This window comes from Apteryx mantelli, chromosome 39 (genome assembly GCF_036417845.1).
Source record: "Apteryx mantelli isolate bAptMan1 chromosome 39, bAptMan1.hap1, whole genome shotgun sequence".
Lineage (NCBI taxonomy): Eukaryota > Metazoa > Chordata > Aves > Apterygiformes > Apterygidae > Apteryx > Apteryx mantelli.
This window is the reverse complement of record NC_090016.1, coordinates 478491-495425: the sequence shown is the minus strand read 5'-3', so window position 1 is coordinate 495425 and position 16935 is coordinate 478491. Positions and strand designations below refer to the sequence as shown.

Here is a 16935-nt window from a genome sequence, read left to right as displayed (position 1 = left end):
GCGACCCCGGCGCGTGCGCGTTTCCGCTTCCCCCCCGAGAAGCTCCCGCCACCGGCGCGCGCGCGAGTGGGCGGGGCTGCAAATGGCGGTGGGTGGGTGGATGGGGAGGGGGGCTGGCGCGCTGGCGGCGCCGCTGCGCACTGCGCACGCGCGGGAGGGCGCCGGCGGGAAAAGGCTGGCGCGAGGTGTCGCGTGACCCCTCCTCCTTCTCCCCCTCCCCCTCACAGCGCCGTGGGCGAAGGGCGCCGCCGCGCGGGCCGCGCTCGCAGACACACACAAAAAACGCCCGTTTCCGGCCCGTTTTTGTCCCTTTTTATTAGAAAAAAAAAAAAAGAAAAAGACTCCAACTACGGGAAGCTCTACCCCCAAAGCCTTCGAACCACCCCGCCCCCCAAAAGACCCCACCACCGCCGCCCCTAGATAACACCCCCCCTTAGCCCCCCTCCCCCCTTCCCCTCCCCCCCTGCCGTATGACACAAGACATTTTTACATATTTATATAAATATAGCGCCCGGGGCGCGGTGGGGAGAGAGGAGACAGTTTCGGGGGGGGGGGGGGAAGGGGGGCACGCGCGCACGCTCACTCGGCCTCATTGGCCCCGTCGCTGGAGTCCGAGTTGGCCGGCATCATGGGGTCATCGAGCAGGGAGAAATCCCGCTCGGAGCTGGCATAGCCCTGAGACAAGTCGTCCATCTCGTCTTCCTCCTCCTCCTCGTCCTCCTCGTCCTCCTCATCCTCCTCGTTGTGGCGGGGGGCCAGGGCGAAGGCGCCGGGGTGCAGCAGGGCGGCTGAGGACGAAGCGGCGGCGGCGGCCACAGCGGCGTAGGAGCCCGGGGCCGGGCCGGGGGCGAAGGGGCCGTGCAGCCCCCCCAGCAAGCCAGGCCCCGCCGGTCCCATCAGCGACACCATCTTGGAGAGGTCCACGCCGGCCCGGCGGCCCCGCAGCTTGGGGCTGCCCTCCGGCAGCAGCCGGCTCATCACGGGGTCTGGCAGGAAGCCCTGGCGAGGGGCGGCAGGGTGGTGAAATACTTTCCCCCCCCACCCTCCCCGCCACCTTGGTTTGGCTGGTGGAGGGATGTCCTCCACGATCACGGAAGGATGTCCTCCATGCCCATGGAGGAACGTTCTCCGCGATGGCGGAGGGACGTCCACCATGCCAGTAGAGAGGTATCCTCCATGATCGTAGAAGGAAATCCTCCGTGACGGTGGAGGGATGTCCTCCACGAAGGTAGAGATATCCTCTACAATGCAGAGTTTCCCCCTTCCCACCCTCCCGCCTCAATATTTTGGGACTCGGTGGAGATGAAAACCCCAAACGGCCCCAGAAGGATTTCCAACTCCCAGGACAGCCCGGCCACGCAAGGACATCATCCTTCCCACCCTCCTGCCTGGATATTTTGGGACCTGGGACAGATGGAAACCCCAGTGAGCCCCAGAGGGGATTTCTGACTCCCAGGACGGCCATGCAAGGAGGTGGGCAGGGAGGACATCGTCCTGGGGGCTACCTCACCTTCTTGCTGTTGGCTTCGCCAGGCACCATCCCTCGCTCCAGCCCGGGCAGGCAGCCAGCCTCCACGGTGCTGGTTTTTTTGCAGCGGTGCCACTTGTGCTGCTTGCGGCGGTCCTCCATATACTAGAGCGAGAGAAATCGGAGGAAGGAGAGGGTGAGAAAGGGGCTCAGTGGAGCTGGAAAACCGCCTGCCCGCCCTGGGGATGCGCTAACCGCCAGGAAGCGGGGGTCCACGGCGAAGTCGGGGTGCGCCTGCAGCCAGCTCTCCAGGTCGGCGCGGCGGGGAGCCGCGTCGCCCACCAGCAGCGTGCCGTCGCCCTTGTGCACCACGGGGATGCGGGCCTCCAGGTCGATGTCGGGGCCCCGCAGCCCCTCCAGGCACTGCAGCTCCAGCTGGAGGCAAGAGATGAGCGGGGATGAGGGATGAGTGAGGCCGGCTCCCAAAAAGCCGGCGGGGGGCGGAGGAAGACCACTGGTGGGCGACCTCGCCACGGTGTCCGCTCACCTCCACCAGCTTCTTGCTGTTCTTCTTGTGGCCGGGCGGGTGGAGGTGCTGGCAGCGGTCCCGCAGGGCGCCATTGGGCACCAGCCGGTGTTTCTGGAACGTCAGCTTGATGCCTTCCTCCTGGAGTGCCACGGGAGAGGGGGAAAGACGTCGGCGGGGAGCCCCGGCGGTGGGCGCCCACCGCGAGGGAGACCCTCGGGGCAGCCACTCACATCCTTGATCTGCACTGTGAACTCCTTGTCCTCGGGGCCGTGCCGCAGGCGGGTGTAGGGTGCCGGCGGCTCCTCCCGGGGGGTGGCGTAGTCGGGGGGCAGCCGGGTGCCGCTGTCCGCCTGGCCCCCGCCGGGCTCGGGGCTGCGCTGGGGGGCCGCCGGCCACTTGCCCGACAGCACGGCCTGGCACACCAGGTCGATGCGGTGGATGAGAGCCCGGTCCTGCAGGGAGAAGGCGGCTGGTTCGCATGGGGCCGGCGGTGGCGGGGAGCGGAAAACGGGGAGGAAACGTGGGGAAACGAGTCCCCTCCGGCCACTGGGTCTCACCTTGGGCCACTCGCGCAGGTGCGGCTGCTCCGGCGGCAGCCCCAGGGCCAGGGGCTGTGGTGAGTCACCCTCCCGGGAAGTGGGCAGCGACAGCAGCGACTCCTCTTCCTCAAAGAGCTTCGTCCCGCCAGCTGGGTCCGGCCCTGGGAATGGTGGGCGGGAGAGGGCTGAGGGCAGCCAGGAGGCCCCGGGCAGCCGAGAGGGAAGCAAGCGCCCCGGGAGGGCCTGGTTTCATGCCAGGGATGTGGGAAAGGGATGCCGGGGCACGGGAAGGCATGTTGGGGCGTGGAAAAGGGATGCCGGGGGTGCAGGAAAAGGGATGCTGGGGTGCAGGAAGGGATGCCGGGGTGTGGGAAAGGATGCCGAGGTGCTGGGAAGCAACGCCGAGGAGCGGGGAAGGGATGCTGGGGCACAGGAAGGGATGCCGGGGTGCGGGAAAGGAATGCCGGGGCACTGGGAAGTGACGCCGAGGTGTGGGGAAGCAATACTGGGATACAGTGAAAGGATGCCGGGATCTGGGAAGCGACACTGGCATGTGGGAAGTGACACTGGAATGCAAGGAGGCAACACCAGGGTGCGGGGAAGCAACACCAGGATGTGGGAAGCAACACCGGGATGCAAGGAGGTGATGTTGGGATGCACGGAAGCGACGCTGGGGTGTGGGAAGCGATGCCAGGATGATGGAAGCGATGCCAGGATGCGGGCGACACCGGGATGCAGGAAGCAACGGGAAAGGGACCCACGCAAGCCGTGGTGCCCAAGGAAGCAGGATACGTGGGGAGGGAGGGAGCAGGCACGCGACTCACCCCGGTCGTCATCGCTGTCCTCGGAGCAGGAGGACGACTCGGAGGTGGAGGCCGAGAGCTTGCTGAGGTCCAGCTCCGAGTCGGAGTCTTCGGCCGAGTCGGGCTTGGGGGGCAGCACCGGCGGGGGCACAGGCAGCGGGGCGGCGGCGGGGGGCTGCGGCGTCCCCGCGCGCCCCTGGCAGAAGCCGAAGCGGGCGGCGAGGAAGGAGAAGTCGGGGTCGTTCATGATGGCGGCCTCGGCCCGGGCCAGGCCGTGGCGGGCGGCGCCGCGGAGCAGCTCGCCGTCGTGGCGGCCGCTCTCCCACCACGGGGGCAGCTCGGGGCCGGGGGGCTGGCAGAGGGCGAGGCGCTCGGGCAGCAGCGGGTGGCACAGCACCTGCTCCCGCAGGCGCCGCAGCAGGTCCACGCGGTACAGGGTGCGGGAGGCCCGCTCCTCCGAGACGGGCTCGATGAACACCGCGGGGTCCGGCGGCTCTGCGGGACGCGGGGCAGGTTACGGGATGGGGGGGGGAACCTTCCCACCGCTCCCGTATCCACCGAAACCAGCGCGAGGGAGGGCCGAGGGGTCCCGCAGTCCTCCCCGGGATGGACCTTGTGCTGTTTCCATCCCAAGTCGGGACTCATTGCAATTCCCATCCCGACTCGGGACCCGCTGCAACTCCCATCCCGACTCGGGACCCGCTGCAACTCCCATCCCGACTCGGGACCCGCCGCAATTCTGATCCTGAGCTGGGACCTGTCGCAACTCCGATCCCCACCCTGCGCGCTCGCACGGGGTCCTGGAGGACAACGCGGCCCGGCTCCGCCTTTCCCGGCGGGCTCTGCGCGCTCACCGTCGCCGGCAGCCGGTGGCAGGCGGCAGACCTGCCGGCACATGGCCACGAAGCCGTGGAAGTACTTGGTGAGGCTCTCGTCCGTCTTGCGGTCCAGGCGGGCCAGGGCACGGAAGCGGCCCCAGCGGAAGCGCCGGGCGTCGGGGTCGTACTCCACGCCGAAACTTGACACCACCCGGTAGAAATCCGCCTGCTCCCGCCGTGTCCACCTGCGGGCAGCGAGTTAAAGCAGGGACGGGCATCCCGCACCGGACAGCCAGACGGACAGCCGGACCGTCACCTGCCCCCCACCAGCTCCGGTACCTCTGCTGCTTTTCGCGTCGTGCCATCTCCTTGAGCTTGCAAGCGGCCTCGCAGCGCCGGCGCCGGCGGTCGCCCCGCTCGGCCGCCTCCATCTTCAGCTGCTCCTGCTTGTAGCTGCGCTGGTAGGCGGTGATGAGGCGCCGGAGCCGAGCCGTCAGCGCCGAGCCCGGTGGCCAGAAGAGCTGCCCCGGCTGGGCCGGCTGGCCTGGCGGCAGGGAGACGGAGGGAAGGGGGGCGGTTAGGGGGCGGCCGCTCCGGAGTTGCCTCCAGCACCGGAGCTCCCTCCCTCCCTCCCTCCGGAGCGGCTACCTTCGTCGCCGTCCACCACGGAGATCTCCTCGTCCAGCAGCATCAGCGGGTCGGTCTAGGAGGGAGGAGAGGGACCCGAGGTGGCGGTTTTCCCCCCTCTGAGGGTTGGAGGCCACCGGGCATGCCAGAGAAAAGGGACGGAGCCCGGAGCCGCCTCACCTCATCGTCCGGCTCCTTGGCCGTCCCCGGCAGTGGCTTGTACTCGGGGTCCTCGCAGTCCTTGTCGAAATCCACGCTGGGGGAGCAAGATGGGGACGGGCGCGTGAGCCAGATCCCCAGCGAGACGCCGCCTGCCTCCCCACGGCGGCGTGAGCGCCTTCAGCTCTTCCCGAGAAGAGGTTTCAACTCATCCCGGCACCGCCAGACGTGCCGGGCCCCTCGCCCTGGCCGGCAGGGCCGGTCGGTATTAGCATGGCGAGTCATCACGGGCAGCTCTCGCCCCCTTCCCCAAAACCCTCCATTGTTCCGGAGGGGCGAGGGCTCACCCCTCAGCGACGTCCAGGCGCTGCTCGGCGGCGATGGCCTTCTCGTCGGGCCGGCCGGCTTTCTCCAGGAAGCAGAGCGCGGGGTCGGCGCGCATGGTGTTGTACTTCTCATAGCCTGCGGAAGAGGCTGGAGCTTCAATGCGGGCGCCCGTACGGAGACCCACCTCGTTTTTCCCCGTCCCGTCTCCCCCCCGCCCCGATGACGACGCGCGCACCGTGTTTGAAGACGCCGATGAGCAAGGACTTGTCAGCTTCGGCGTCCCACCAGGCAGTCGGCACCTCGAGCTGCTCCACCAGTGGGAACCATATGTCGATGTCGCTGGAAGGATGGGACGGGACGGGGGAGAGTGAAACAGGGAGGTTCAAGGCCGGGAGCAGCCCGGAGACAGGGCCTGGAGGCTCCTACCTGGCCACTGCCCCCGCCAACACCTTCTCGGCCTGGTCACCGATCACCTCCTGACGCAGGTAGTAGAGCATGCGCACCCGGAGCAGCACCCTGGGCAAGCGGAGAGGGCAAAGTCAATGAGGGAAGGTGGCGGGCGCAGCCAGGATGGTGGCGGAGCGGCCCGGACATCCCTCCCGCCTCCCTCACTTGTTGCACTGATGCTTGAGATGCTTCTTGTAGCTCTCGTCCTGGAAGAGGGTGTCGGGGTTGTACTTGCGGATCCACTCGGCCTTGTGGACGTCGAAGGTGCTCTGCGACTTCACCTTCTTGCCCTTGCGGCCCCGGGGCACTGGGATGGAGAGGCCTGAAGGAGGGGAGAAGAAAGAGGGGTCAGAGCGGGACCCCGAGGGTCCCCGCGGCCCCGTAGCTCCCGCGCCTGCGGGGGACCCTCACCCGAGTGGTTTTGCAGCTCCTTGGCCTTGCCGTTCTCTGCAGGGCTGATGAGGTCCCAGATGAAGCCCTTGATGTTCTCGTCGCCCCGGTAGTGCAGCAGGCAGTAGACCAGGATGGCCCGGCAGATGGTCTCCACGTCCCGCTCCGAGAGGCGCCGCTTGAACCGCCCGTGTGACAGGATCTCCCGCCACCGCCCCCAGCTGCCGGCAGAGCCAAGGTTGCGGGGTGGTGGGCGCCTGCTCCCCACCAGGCGCAAAACCCACCAGCCCCTCACTTCCAGAGGAACCACGTCCCCGCGAGGAACCACCAAAACCTACAGCTTCCCAGGCGGGGAAACGGAGGGGGGAAACACGCAGGAACGAGGGCTTTCTGAAGCAACCGCGTGGAGTAGAGAGGAAAAACGGAGGTCCGCGTCCTCACCCGTAGACCAGGAGGTGCTTCTCGACGCGGAAGCAGTCAGTGCGGCCGTAGGCGTGGTGCAAGGTGTGGTGGTGGCGGTCGTGGCGCCGGGAGCGGGGCCGCTCCTCGTCTTCGCTCTCCAGGTCGGAGAACTCCACCAGGTCGTCGTCGCGCAGGGTGCTGAAGTGCCGTGTCTGCTTGCGCACCCGAGGCGTGTCGATCACCAGGTTGTTCTGGAAAGGGGAAGCAAGCCAAAAAAAACGAGGAGAAGAGGGAGCCCATTTGCCGCCGGAGCGGCGCCCAGCCCCGCTGCTGGCGGTCCCCGGCCGCCCTCACCTTGCTGTTGAGCAGGTCCAGGTCCAGGTCGGCTTTCTTGGCCCACTTCTGCCAGAAGTTGGGGTCGTCCAAGGCGATGTCGGTGCGGTTCTCGGAGGCCACGAAGCTCGCCTGCGGAGGGGAGGAGCGGCGCGAAACAAGAGCAATGGAAACACTAAAAGCAGAGGTGCTACCGGCTTACCTGCGCCACGCCCCGAAGGGCTCATTAAACGCGGGGGCAACGAACGGCAGCGCCCAGAGGTACCTTGGCAAAGGTGGAGCCCTTCCCCTCGCTCTCGATGGTGATGGTGGTGGTGCGGCGCAGCAGGATCTGGTCTATGTCCTCCTCACAGAACTTGGAGCCCTCATCATCCTCCTCCATGATAGCAGCATAGGCCCCCTTGCGCAGCAGGTCTTCGATCTCCTTCTTGGAGAACTGCTGGATCTGCCCATGGTGGGGGAGAAGAAGGCCGAAGACATGTAGATGCCCAGCGAGGCACCACGTGGCCCTCCGCAAAAGCCACCGTAGACCTGGAGGTCTCCAGGTCCCCTCCCAAGCCACCGCCAAACCCCATTGCCTTATTACCCCAGCGATGTTGCCCTCGCGGCCGCTCATGGACTGCAGCACAGCCTTGTCGAGGCCCAGCTTGAGGCTGGCCTTGTCGAACATCTCCCGCTCGTACGAGTTGCGCGTGATGAGGCGGTAGACCTTCACCGCCTTGCTCTGCCCAATGCGGTGGCACCGCGCCTGGGCCTGCGCAGGGAAGGGAAGAAGAAGTCGGGCCAAGCCGACGGCAAGGCGGGGAGTGCCGCGGGCCGCGGGCCACCGTTACCTGGAGGTCGTTCTGTGGGTTCCAGTCGGAGTCGAAGATGATGCAGGTGTCAGCGGCGGTGAGGTTGATGCCCAGCCCGCCCGCCCGGGTGCACAGCAGGAACACGAAGCGGTCCGAGTCGGGCTTGCTGAAGCGGTCGATGGCGGCCTGCCGCAGGTTGCCGCGCACCCGCCCGTCGATCCGCTCGTACAGGTACCTGCGGGTGGCCGAGAGTCGTGTGCCGGGGTGGGAGAACCGGAGCAGGGGGGGACACGAACGTCCCCAGCTCCCCCCAGTCCTTCCCCTGCTTTCTCCAGCGCCGCGTCCCGCTCACCTCTTCTGGATGAGGTAGTCCTCCAAGATGTCGAGGCACCGCACCATCTGGGAGAAGATCAGCACCTTGTGGCCGCCGGCCTTGAGCTTGGGCAGCAGCTTGTCGATGAGCACCAGCTTGCCGGCCGAGCGCACCATGGCCTGGAGGTGGAAGTCGTGGGGCACGTGGTGGTGGCACGACTCCCGAAACTCGGTCAGGATCTTCTCCTCCGCGCCTGCGTCAGGAGGGAAGGAAATGGGACAGTCAAAGGGGCGCAGACTGAGGTGGCTGCATGCGTGCGCGCGCGAGACCTTCTTGGGGAGCCCCCTAGCCCTGGGGGGTCGCCCCGCCAAAGCGAGACCTTGGCGGCATCAAAGGCAAACTAGCTGACGTGGAGAACTCCTCTCCCCGTGATATCAAGCACGCCGGGGCGGTTACACGGGCTCTGCGGACTGTACGTGGTCAGGGAAGAGAAGCCCCAAACCTAAGAGGCCACCGAGTCCCTGACGAAAGAAAGGGCGAAGCTGGGAGACTGGGGAGCGATGGGCCATCCACATTCTCCCACGAGGCGCCTGCTTGTGGCTGCTGCTGGAGAGAGGACAAGGGGCAGACCCCAGCCCCTCGAGCCCCGCCTGCCCCTCACCGTTGATGAGGTAGGGGTGGTTGCAACATTTCCGCAGCTCCATCATGGTGTTGAGTAGGTTGGGCATGTTGGTGTGGCCAGCACCCTTGGACAGGAAGGAGAAGTTTTTCTCCAGGATGGCCCGGTAGTATTTCTTCTGGATGTTTGTCAGCTCCACCTCAATGATGGTCTCCTGCTTGGGAGCAAGGTTCTTCTCCACATCCTCCTTCAACCGCCGGAGCATCATGGGCTTGAGGATGGCCTGCAGCTTCTGCACCTGGGGACGGGACCAAGGGGAGAGTTGGTGCACGGGCAGGGCAGGACCTGCACGTCCAAGAAGGGGTCAGTGAGGGCTCTCCTCCTCACCTGCTCCTCCGTCTTGAGGTCTCCAAAGTCCTTGAGGAACTCGGCTTCAGAAGGGAACTGAGAAGGCTCCAGAAAGTGCAGCAGGCTGAAGAGCTCCTCCACTGTGTTTTGCAGGGGGGTGCCCGTCAAGAGGACCTTGTGCTCCTGCCATCCAAGGTGGGGGCAGAGCGTGAGGGCCCGGAGGGAGGCGAGCCGAGCCCGTCCCCGCGCGGTCATCCTCACCTCTGCCATGGGCACAGAGAGCCCCCGGAGCATGGGACGAGTCTGGACGCCACCAGGACCCCTTGGGGAAACCCCCCACCAGGAAGGGAGAGGGAGAAGGAGACTCCACGTCCCCCCCCAGGGCTCACCAGGTCCATGTGCTTGAGGCTGTCGAGCAGCTTGCAGTTGCGGTTCTTGAGCCGGTGGGCTTCGTCGATGATGACGCAGCGCCACTCGATCTCCCGCAGCTCCGGGCAGTCCGACAGGATCATCTCAAAGGTGGTGATGAGCGCGTCGAACTTGTAGGCCCCGGGGATGAGGCGGCCCTGGCCGGAGAAGGGCAGCGGACCCGTAAGGGAGGAACGGGTGAAGGAGACTCCAACTTCTCCCCTCCCATGCCCAAACCTCGCCCTGCTCCTGACGCCCACGTTCAGCTACAAATCCTGGCGGTTTGTGGCAGCACTCGTGGCCCGCAAGGACCCAGATGTCCTCTCCTACCGGCCGCCCAGCCCCCGGGAGCACCCCTCAGGCCGTACCCGGGAGTCCTTGCAGTACATCTCGTACTGCTGGATCATCTGCCGTGAGGCCAGGCTGCCGTGGTAGACGATGCTGTTCATCTCCGTCCAGGTGTTGAACTCCCGCTCCCAGTTGGTGATGGTGGAGAGCGGCGCGATGACGAGGAAGGGGCCGCGGATGCCCACGTTGTACACCTCCTGCAGGAAGGCGATGGACTGGATGGTTTTGCCCAGGCCCATCTCGTCGGCCAGGATGCAGTTCTGCCTGCAGGGCGGTGAGCAGAGGGGCGTCCTGGTTGGCGGAGGAGACCGGAGCAGGTGTCCTTGGAGCCGCGCGTGCCCGCCCCGGCTCGGCCCCGTCACTCGCCTGTTGTACCAGTTGAAGAGCAGCCAGTTGACGCCCTCGAGCTGGTACTCGCGGAGCTGGTTGTGGTTCTTGTACTCATGGGACAGCTCGAGCTTCTTCCAGGAGCCCGCCTGGGGCCGGGCCTGCGGGAGAGACGGGCACGGAGCAAGCGGCGGGGCTGCCAGAGGAGAGGGCGGACACGGGGGGAAAGCCGGGCCGGGCGGGCAAGAGGGCTCACCACGCGCTTGAGATCCGGGTGCCGCGCCTGGATCCGCTTGAACTCCCCGATCTTGCCCTCGTCCACGTCCTCCTTCAGCTCCCAGGTGCTGTCCTCGTAGGGCAAGGAGCACCACTTCACCAGGTAGTAGACCACCGGCTGGCCAGGAGGAAAAAGGGAAGGTGGATGGAGACGGTTGGGGTTACTCAGCGCCCACCACCACCCATGGATGGTCCCAACCGCTCCGAGACCCAGTGCATGCTTACCTCCCCGTTGTCCTTGTCGACGCTGTGGGATTCGTCCAGGATGCGGTCCACCTCCACGTAGTCTGGGTTGAAGGGCTCCTCGTCCTTTAGGAGAGGCGAGGTGAGGAGGGTGCCGCGCCGCTGGCGTCCCCCCTCCACCAGCTCCATCTCCCACCCCCCGAACCAGCCTCGTACCTCGTGGAAGAAGTGCCGCATCTGCGTCATCTTGGTCTTGAAGCGCTTCAGCTTCTGGTGGATCCTCTTGTCCTTCTCCAGCTGGTCGATGGTGGCCCACTCGCAGTGCAGGTAGGAGCTGAGAGGGGAAGGGGGCAACGCGGCAGCGTTAATCCTGCAGCCCAGCTGCCAAATTTGCTTCCCTCAAAGTATTTGGGTCCAAGGAGGAAATTCCCGCCCCCAGGAAAGAAACTGGCAAGAATCCAGGTGGTATCACCCTAGCTTTAACCGTCGCGTCGTTACGGCAAGGCATTAATGAGCCAGCCTTCTTTCACGCCAAGTTGCGTATCCCTTAATTCAGTTTATACAGCTCGAGCCAAGATCCCATAACGCTCTCCTCGGCCAAAACCCGCTTGCCGGGACACCTACTAGTTCTTGTACTTGACGAAGAACTCCTCCGACTCCGTGAACTGCCCCGACGGGAGCTGCGAAGGGCAAGGAAGGGGCGTCAATGCCACCAAAAACCCGCTTGGCGGGCACAGCCGCAGTGGGAGCAGCCCACGGGAGCGTCCCCGGGGAAGCCCCCGCTCACCTCCTTTTTCACCACCCGCATAGAGAGGACCTTGTCCACGATGGCAGCGTCCTCCTCGCTGGGGTTCTCCTGGGGAGGAAGGAGGGTCAAGCGGCGGCGGCGGCGTTCCCGAAGCACCGGTCCCAAGAGCTCCCGGCCCCGGCGGCAAGGACTCACCACAAAGAACTGCATGGAGGGCAAGGTCTCGCCCTCGGGCTCAGGCTCGGGCACGGGGGGCTGCGGGGCTGGCGGCTGCTCGGGCCGCACCGGCCCGGTCACATCCAGCTCTTCGTCTTCCTCGTCATCGGTGATTTTGATATCCAGGTCCTCGGTGTACTTCTTGCGCTTCACCTGGCGGTTCGAGCGCCGTTTCTGAGTGAAAAAGGGGGAAGGCAGAAAGGCATCAGGAGAGAACGTCACGGGTGAGAAAAGGCTTCAAGTCCACACGAGGAGGTGGGATGCCCTCCAGAAATCCCCCGTCTCCCGCTGGATGGAAGTGGGACACCGCCACCGGCGGCCCCTCCTTACCTGTACGCTGCTCTCCTCTTCCTCCCGGGGCGACGGGGCCGGCATCACCTCGGCATCCGAGTTGTCGGAGGAGGCGTTGCGCTTCCGCTTCTTCCCCACCACGGGGGTGATGGTGCTGGTGGAGAAAGAGCAGAGGGTGAGGACGGCCAGCGGGCAGCAGGGAGGTCCCCCCGGCTCCGAGGTCCCTCACCTGGGCTTGCCGCGGCCCTTGCTCTTGCCAGCGCCGCCCTGGCCCTTGCCCTTGCGGGGCCGCTCCTCCTTGGGGCCGCCGCGCTCGGCGGGCCCTTTGCGCCGGCGCTTGCGCTCGCCTTCCTCCTCGGGCCGCACGCTGGGCAGCTCGTCCTCGTTGAGGACGCGGGGGATGTTCTGCTCGCCCCGGGCCCGGGCCCGGGCGATGGCCTCGGCCACAATGCGGTTGGCTTTCTCCTGCTTCTTCTGGTGCTCCAGCTTGCGGCTCTCCTCCGAGGCGCCCCGCGAGCCGGGGCCCGACAGCGCCGCCACCTCGCCGCTACTCAGCACCTTCACCACTGACAGCCCTGGCGAGCCGCCCTGAGACGAGCCGGCCTGCAAGTGATAAAGAAAAAAAGGGTGAAAAACCCAGTTTTGAGCATTTCCAGAGCGTCCACCACCCATGTCCCCCTGCAAAATCCCACCCCACCGCCTCGCACCTGGGGCTGCAGCACCACCTTGAGGGGCACCGTCAGCCGCTGGCCCGCACTGCCCACCACCTGCGCCGGGGGCACGGAGGAGACGGCCACAGGCGCCGGCTGCCCTGCGGCCGGGGGCTGCTGGAGCAGCTGGATCTTCTGGGGGTTGGCGCCGGGCTGGGTGCCTGGCGGCGCCGCCGATGGCGGCTGCTGCTGCACCTGGAGCTGGATGGTGACCACCTTGGCCGGCTGGCCCGGCGTGCCCTTGGCTTGGCCGAGGGCGGCCAGCTGGTTGCCCTGCAGGACGATCTTGCCCGGCAGGCTGCCCAGCACCACGTGGCGCTGCCCAGCGGTGGCGTTGGCACCCGGTGGCTGCTGCAGCACCAGGGTGATGCGCTTGGACTCGCCCTGCAGGTGGGAAGAGAAGACATGAAGCCACCACCATCACCACAGGAAATGTCTCTCCATCCCCGTTGCCCCCAACGCCAGGGGAGACGCTTCTCTATTGCTGTTGCCCCAAACACCCTGGCAGATGTTTCTCCATCCTCGTTGCTCCCAACGCCCTGGCAGATGTTTCTCCACCCCCGTTGCCCCCAATGCCATGGAAAATGTTTCTCCATCCCGCTCGGCTGCTCTCACCTGGGTGGGAGCCGACGTGAGGGTGACGGCGGGCTTCAGGGGCGCCCCAGCACCTGGCGGCTTCACGGGCTGCAGCACCAGCTGCTTCACGGGCCGTCCTGGCTGCACCAGGCGGTGGACAGCGGCAGCACCCGGCCCAGCCGGTGTCACTTTGCCAGCCAGCACGGCATTACCGGAGACGATGGAGACACCGGGCCGGAGCGGGGTGCCCGTGAGCACTTTGGCAAAGGTCACCTTGCCCCCGTTGGCCGCCCCCAGCGGCTGGGCCGGCGCCTGGAGCTGCGCCACGTGGGCGCCGGGCGCCGAGCCGCCCGCCGGGGCCTTCAGGATGACGATTTTGGGAGCCGGCAGAGCCGCGGCAGAGGAAGAGGAGGAGGAGGAAGGCGCCGGGGCTGTGGCGGACACCCCCATGAAGGGGTTCCCTTGGCTCAGCACGTCCTGCTCCGGCGGGGCATCCGGCGCTGGCGGCTCCCGGGGCGGCAGCGGCGGTGGCGGGGGGTCCGGCGGGGCATTTTCGGGCTCTGGTGGGGCGTTTTCAGGTGCTGGCGGCGGCTCCTCCAGTGCCCCTGCCAGCCCCAGCGCCTCCTCGATAGGGTCATGGGGGGCCGGAGCGAAGCCTTCGTCCGTCAGCGCGTCCAGTCCGAAGAGATTGGGGTCGTCGAAGAGGTCCATGATGGGGTCGGCCATGGCGGCGGGAGCGGAGCTGGCTGCAGGGGGCAGAAGTGGGGTTGGGATTTGGGGGGGTGACGCGGACACAGCGGGTCGGCGGGGGGGCCGAGGTGCCCGGCTGTCCCACGCCACCGCTACAGGGCGAAACGCGCCTCCGCGATGCCCCCCCCAACCCCTTCCTGCCCCCCTGCCCCATGCAATCTCCCCCCAGACCCCTTGCAACCCCCCCACCCCCTGAAATACCCCCCCAGACCCGCTGCAGCCCCCTCCTGCCTCCCAACCCCCCATGCGATCTCCCCCAGACCCCCTGCAGCCCCCCAGACCCCCTGCAACCCCCCCCAAACCCTATACAATCCCCCCCAGACCCCCAGGCCCCATGCAACCCCCCCGACCCCATTCAGCCCACCCCCGACCCCCAACCCCCATGCAATCCCCTCCAGACCCCATGCAGCTTCCTCCTGACCCCCAGGCCCCTTGCAATCTCCCCCCTAGACGCATGCAAAACCCCCCAGACCCCCAACAATCCCCCCCAGGCCCCCTGTGATCCCCCTCAGGCTCCATAGAGCCCCCTCCTGCCCCACAGACCCATGCAATCCCCCCCCAGACCCCCAACTCCCCTGCGATCCCCCCCAACCCCCCTACAATCCCCCCCAGACCCCCAACTCCTCCTCGATCCCCCCCCAGATCCCCTGCAATTGCCCCCCAGCTCCTGCGCACCCGCTGTGGCCCCGGCCCCGGCCCGCAGCAGTGGCGGGAGTGTCCGGGGGGGGGGGGCCGAGGCGGAGCCCCCGAAAACGCCACCCCCCCCCCGCGGCACTCGCGCCCCCCTCCGCGGCTGCCCAGCGAGACCCCCCCACAGTGCCCCCAAAACCGCAGCCCGGCGCCCGTGGAGGAGGGGGGCCACGGGAACGGCATTCCCCCCCCGTCGCCAAAAGCAGGGCACCGGGGTCTGGCTGGAGCTGCGGAGCCATCCGGGGCGTTATCCCGCTCCGGCTCCGGCCCGGCCGGGCGGTGACTCAGGGAGATGCGAAGCCGGAGGGGGGGGAGCAGGGGGGCGAGCTCCCAGTAACGGGGGGGCCGGGGCACGGGAGGGCCAGTAACTGGGGGGCCGGGGGGACCAGTAATGGGGAGATCAGGGCACTGGGGGGACCAGTAACAGGGAAATGGAATGCCCAGTCACAGGGGAGACTGGGGGCTCTGGGACGTCCAGTAGCAGGGGAACTGGGAGCACCGGGGTGCCCAGTCACGGGGAAACTGGGCTGCCTAGTAATAAGGAATTGGGAGCACTGGGGTGCCCAGTCATGGGGGAACTGGGGGCACTGGGGTGCCCAGACAGGCGGAACTGGGGGCACTAGGCAACCTAGCCATGGGGGAACTGGGCCGCCTAGTAATAAGGAACTGGGGGCACTGGGGTGCTCAGTCACGGGGGAACTGGGCTGCCTAGCAATAAGGAACTGGGAACACTGGGGTGCCCAGTCACAGAGGAACTGGGGGCACTGGGCCACCCAGTCATGGGGGAACTGGGCCGCCTAGTAACAAGGAACTGGGAGCACTGGGGTGCCCAGTCACGGGGGAACTGGGGGCACTGGGGTGCCCAGTCATGGGGGAAGCGGGCCACCTAGTAATAAGGAACTGGGAGCACTGGGGTGCCCAGTCACAGAGGGACTAGGGGCACTGGGCCACCCAGTCATGGGGGAACTGGGCCCCCTAGTAACAAGGAACTGGGAGCACTGGGGTGCCCAGTCACGGGGGAACTGGGGGCACCGGGCCTCCCAGTGACGCCGAAACTGGGAGCACTGGGCTGCCCAGTCACAGGCCGGTCCCCACCGCCCCCCCCCCGTTTCCTCCCCCCATCTACGGGAGCCGCGCGGTCGCGCCCACGTGCCCCCCCGCCCCCCCGCGGCGGCCCTACCGTCCTTCCGCGGCGCTCCCTCCCCCCCCGCCGCCGCCGCGACATGGACGCGCCCCACCTCCCCCAACACGGGGGGGGGGGGGGCTGAACCATCCCGCCCGCGCCGGGGGGGGCAGGAGGGAGGAACCTCCACCCGCGCCGGGGCCGCGCCATCCCATAATACGCCCCCCCCGCGCGCGCGCGTCGCCATGCCAACCGGGAAGGGGGAGGGGGGGGTCTTACCTGGGGGGGCGGGGGTGTCTCTGTCCCCCCCCCCCCGCCCCGCGGTGGCCTCACCCGGCGCCCCCTCCCCCGCCCCTCCGGCAAGGGGGGGGAAGCGCGAGAACAAGGCGGCCCGCGCGGGCGCGGCGCAACGCAGCGTGATTGCGCCCCCCCCCACGCACGCAACGCACGCACGCGCGCACGTCGCCACGCACGGCCAGGCCACGCCCACTCCCTCCGCTGCGCGCCGCAGCGCGGTGGGCGTGACCGAGCGCCAGCAGGGTAGGCTGCGCGCCTTCCCGGAAGTGGCCGCAGAGGGGGCCTGAGCGGGGGGGGGGGGCTGCCGCCGCGCCGCCTGACGCCCCCTCCCCTCACTAAATATTTCCCTTTAATTAACGTCAACTCTTCTTCCTCCCTTCCTCCTTTATATATATATATATTTTTTTTACCGCGGCGGGATGCGGCGCTCCGGGTCTCCCCGTCTTCCTGCGCGGCCGAGGCGCGGCGGAAGGGGGCGGCGCCTCCCGTCAGGCAGCGCCGCGGGCAGCTAAGTGCCGCCGCCATCTTGCCGCGGCGTTAACCCCCTCCCCGCCATGGCGGCGGCGTCTCCCTCGCCCCCAAATCCCCCCCGTCCCTCATAAAACTCCTTAATCTCTTAAAAAAAAAAATCCCCTAAACTCTGCGGCACATTCAACCCCTCCCCCAGCTGACTGCCCCCCCTTTTTTTAATTAATAAAACGCCAAATTTGATGTTTCATGCTCCAAAGCGCAGCCTGACCCTGCAATTTGCCTATTAAAAGAAACATATAGGGGGAAAAAATGCAAGAATTCACTTTTTAAACAGGTCGGAAGCTCAAATTTGCCTCCTGGCCTCCTGCTTGGGCTTTATTTTCATTATTAATAAAGTGCAAAAAAAAACCCAGTTAAAACTACTAAAAAACTCAGAATCGGGAAGCTCGCAACCCCCGAAACCTCATTTCCCCCAATTAAGTGTGTTTTTTTAGTTACTAAAATGCAGAAAAACCACAAAAACAGGGTTTCAGCTGTGCAAAAATGTCGTATTCACACCCCTCCCACCAGCCATTTTTGGGGGAGCGTAAACCCCCAAAACACAC

General features: G+C 66.7%; 1 protein-coding gene across 4 annotated transcripts; it reads right to left on the bottom strand.

Moving 5' to 3' along the window:
• Positions 1-448: 448 nt before the first annotated feature.
• Positions 449-16285, bottom strand: CHD8 (chromodomain helicase DNA binding protein 8). 4 transcript variants are annotated; one of them, XM_067314970.1, is made up of 37 exons: positions 16270-16285; positions 13039-13745; positions 12421-12807; positions 11943-12316; positions 11753-11867; positions 11402-11596; positions 11246-11314; positions 11083-11138; positions 10675-10792; positions 10501-10584; positions 10256-10393; positions 9693-10160; positions 9306-9482; positions 8956-9099; positions 8611-8866; positions 7989-8202; positions 7676-7871; positions 7429-7596; positions 7108-7287; positions 6864-6974; positions 6549-6760; positions 6129-6328; positions 5883-6039; positions 5697-5786; positions 5506-5609; positions 5291-5405; positions 4965-5040; positions 4806-4860; positions 4497-4701; positions 4194-4402; positions 3361-3834; positions 2555-2697; positions 2228-2449; positions 2016-2135; positions 1724-1903; positions 1511-1633; positions 449-999 (listed from the first exon to the last, which is right to left on the bottom strand). In XM_067314970.1, the coding sequence occupies exons 2-37, from the start codon at positions 13723-13725 to the stop codon at positions 580-582; spliced, it is 7242 nt and encodes a 2413-aa protein (XP_067171071.1). In that variant the 5' UTR covers positions 13726-13745; positions 16270-16285; the 3' UTR covers positions 449-579. The 4 variants fall into 4 exon arrangements, with proteins under 4 accessions (XP_067171071.1, XP_067171073.1, XP_067171070.1 ...); XM_067314972.1 differs by lacking the exon at positions 16270-16285 and adding an exon at positions 15842-15898 and having other exon boundaries at positions 6159-6328; XM_067314969.1 differs by lacking the exon at positions 16270-16285 and adding an exon at positions 15842-15897.
• Between the last annotated feature and the right edge of the window lie 650 nt (positions 16286-16935).

Excerpts from the sequence above, each read along its gene's own strand:
- CHD8 (XM_067314970.1), bottom strand. The coding sequence starts at position 13,725 with ATGGCCGACCCCATCATGGACCTCTTCGACGACCCCAATCTCTTCGGA. Across the intron at positions 11,315-11,401 it reads CCTCCATGCAGTTCTTTGTG|GAGAACCCCAGCGAGGAGGA; the intron begins GTGAGTCCTTGC and ends CTTCCTCCCCAG. Across the intron at positions 10,585-10,674 it reads TGCGGCACTTCTTCCACGAG|GACGAGGAGCCCTTCAACCC; the intron begins GTACGAGGCTGG and ends CCTCTCCTAAAG.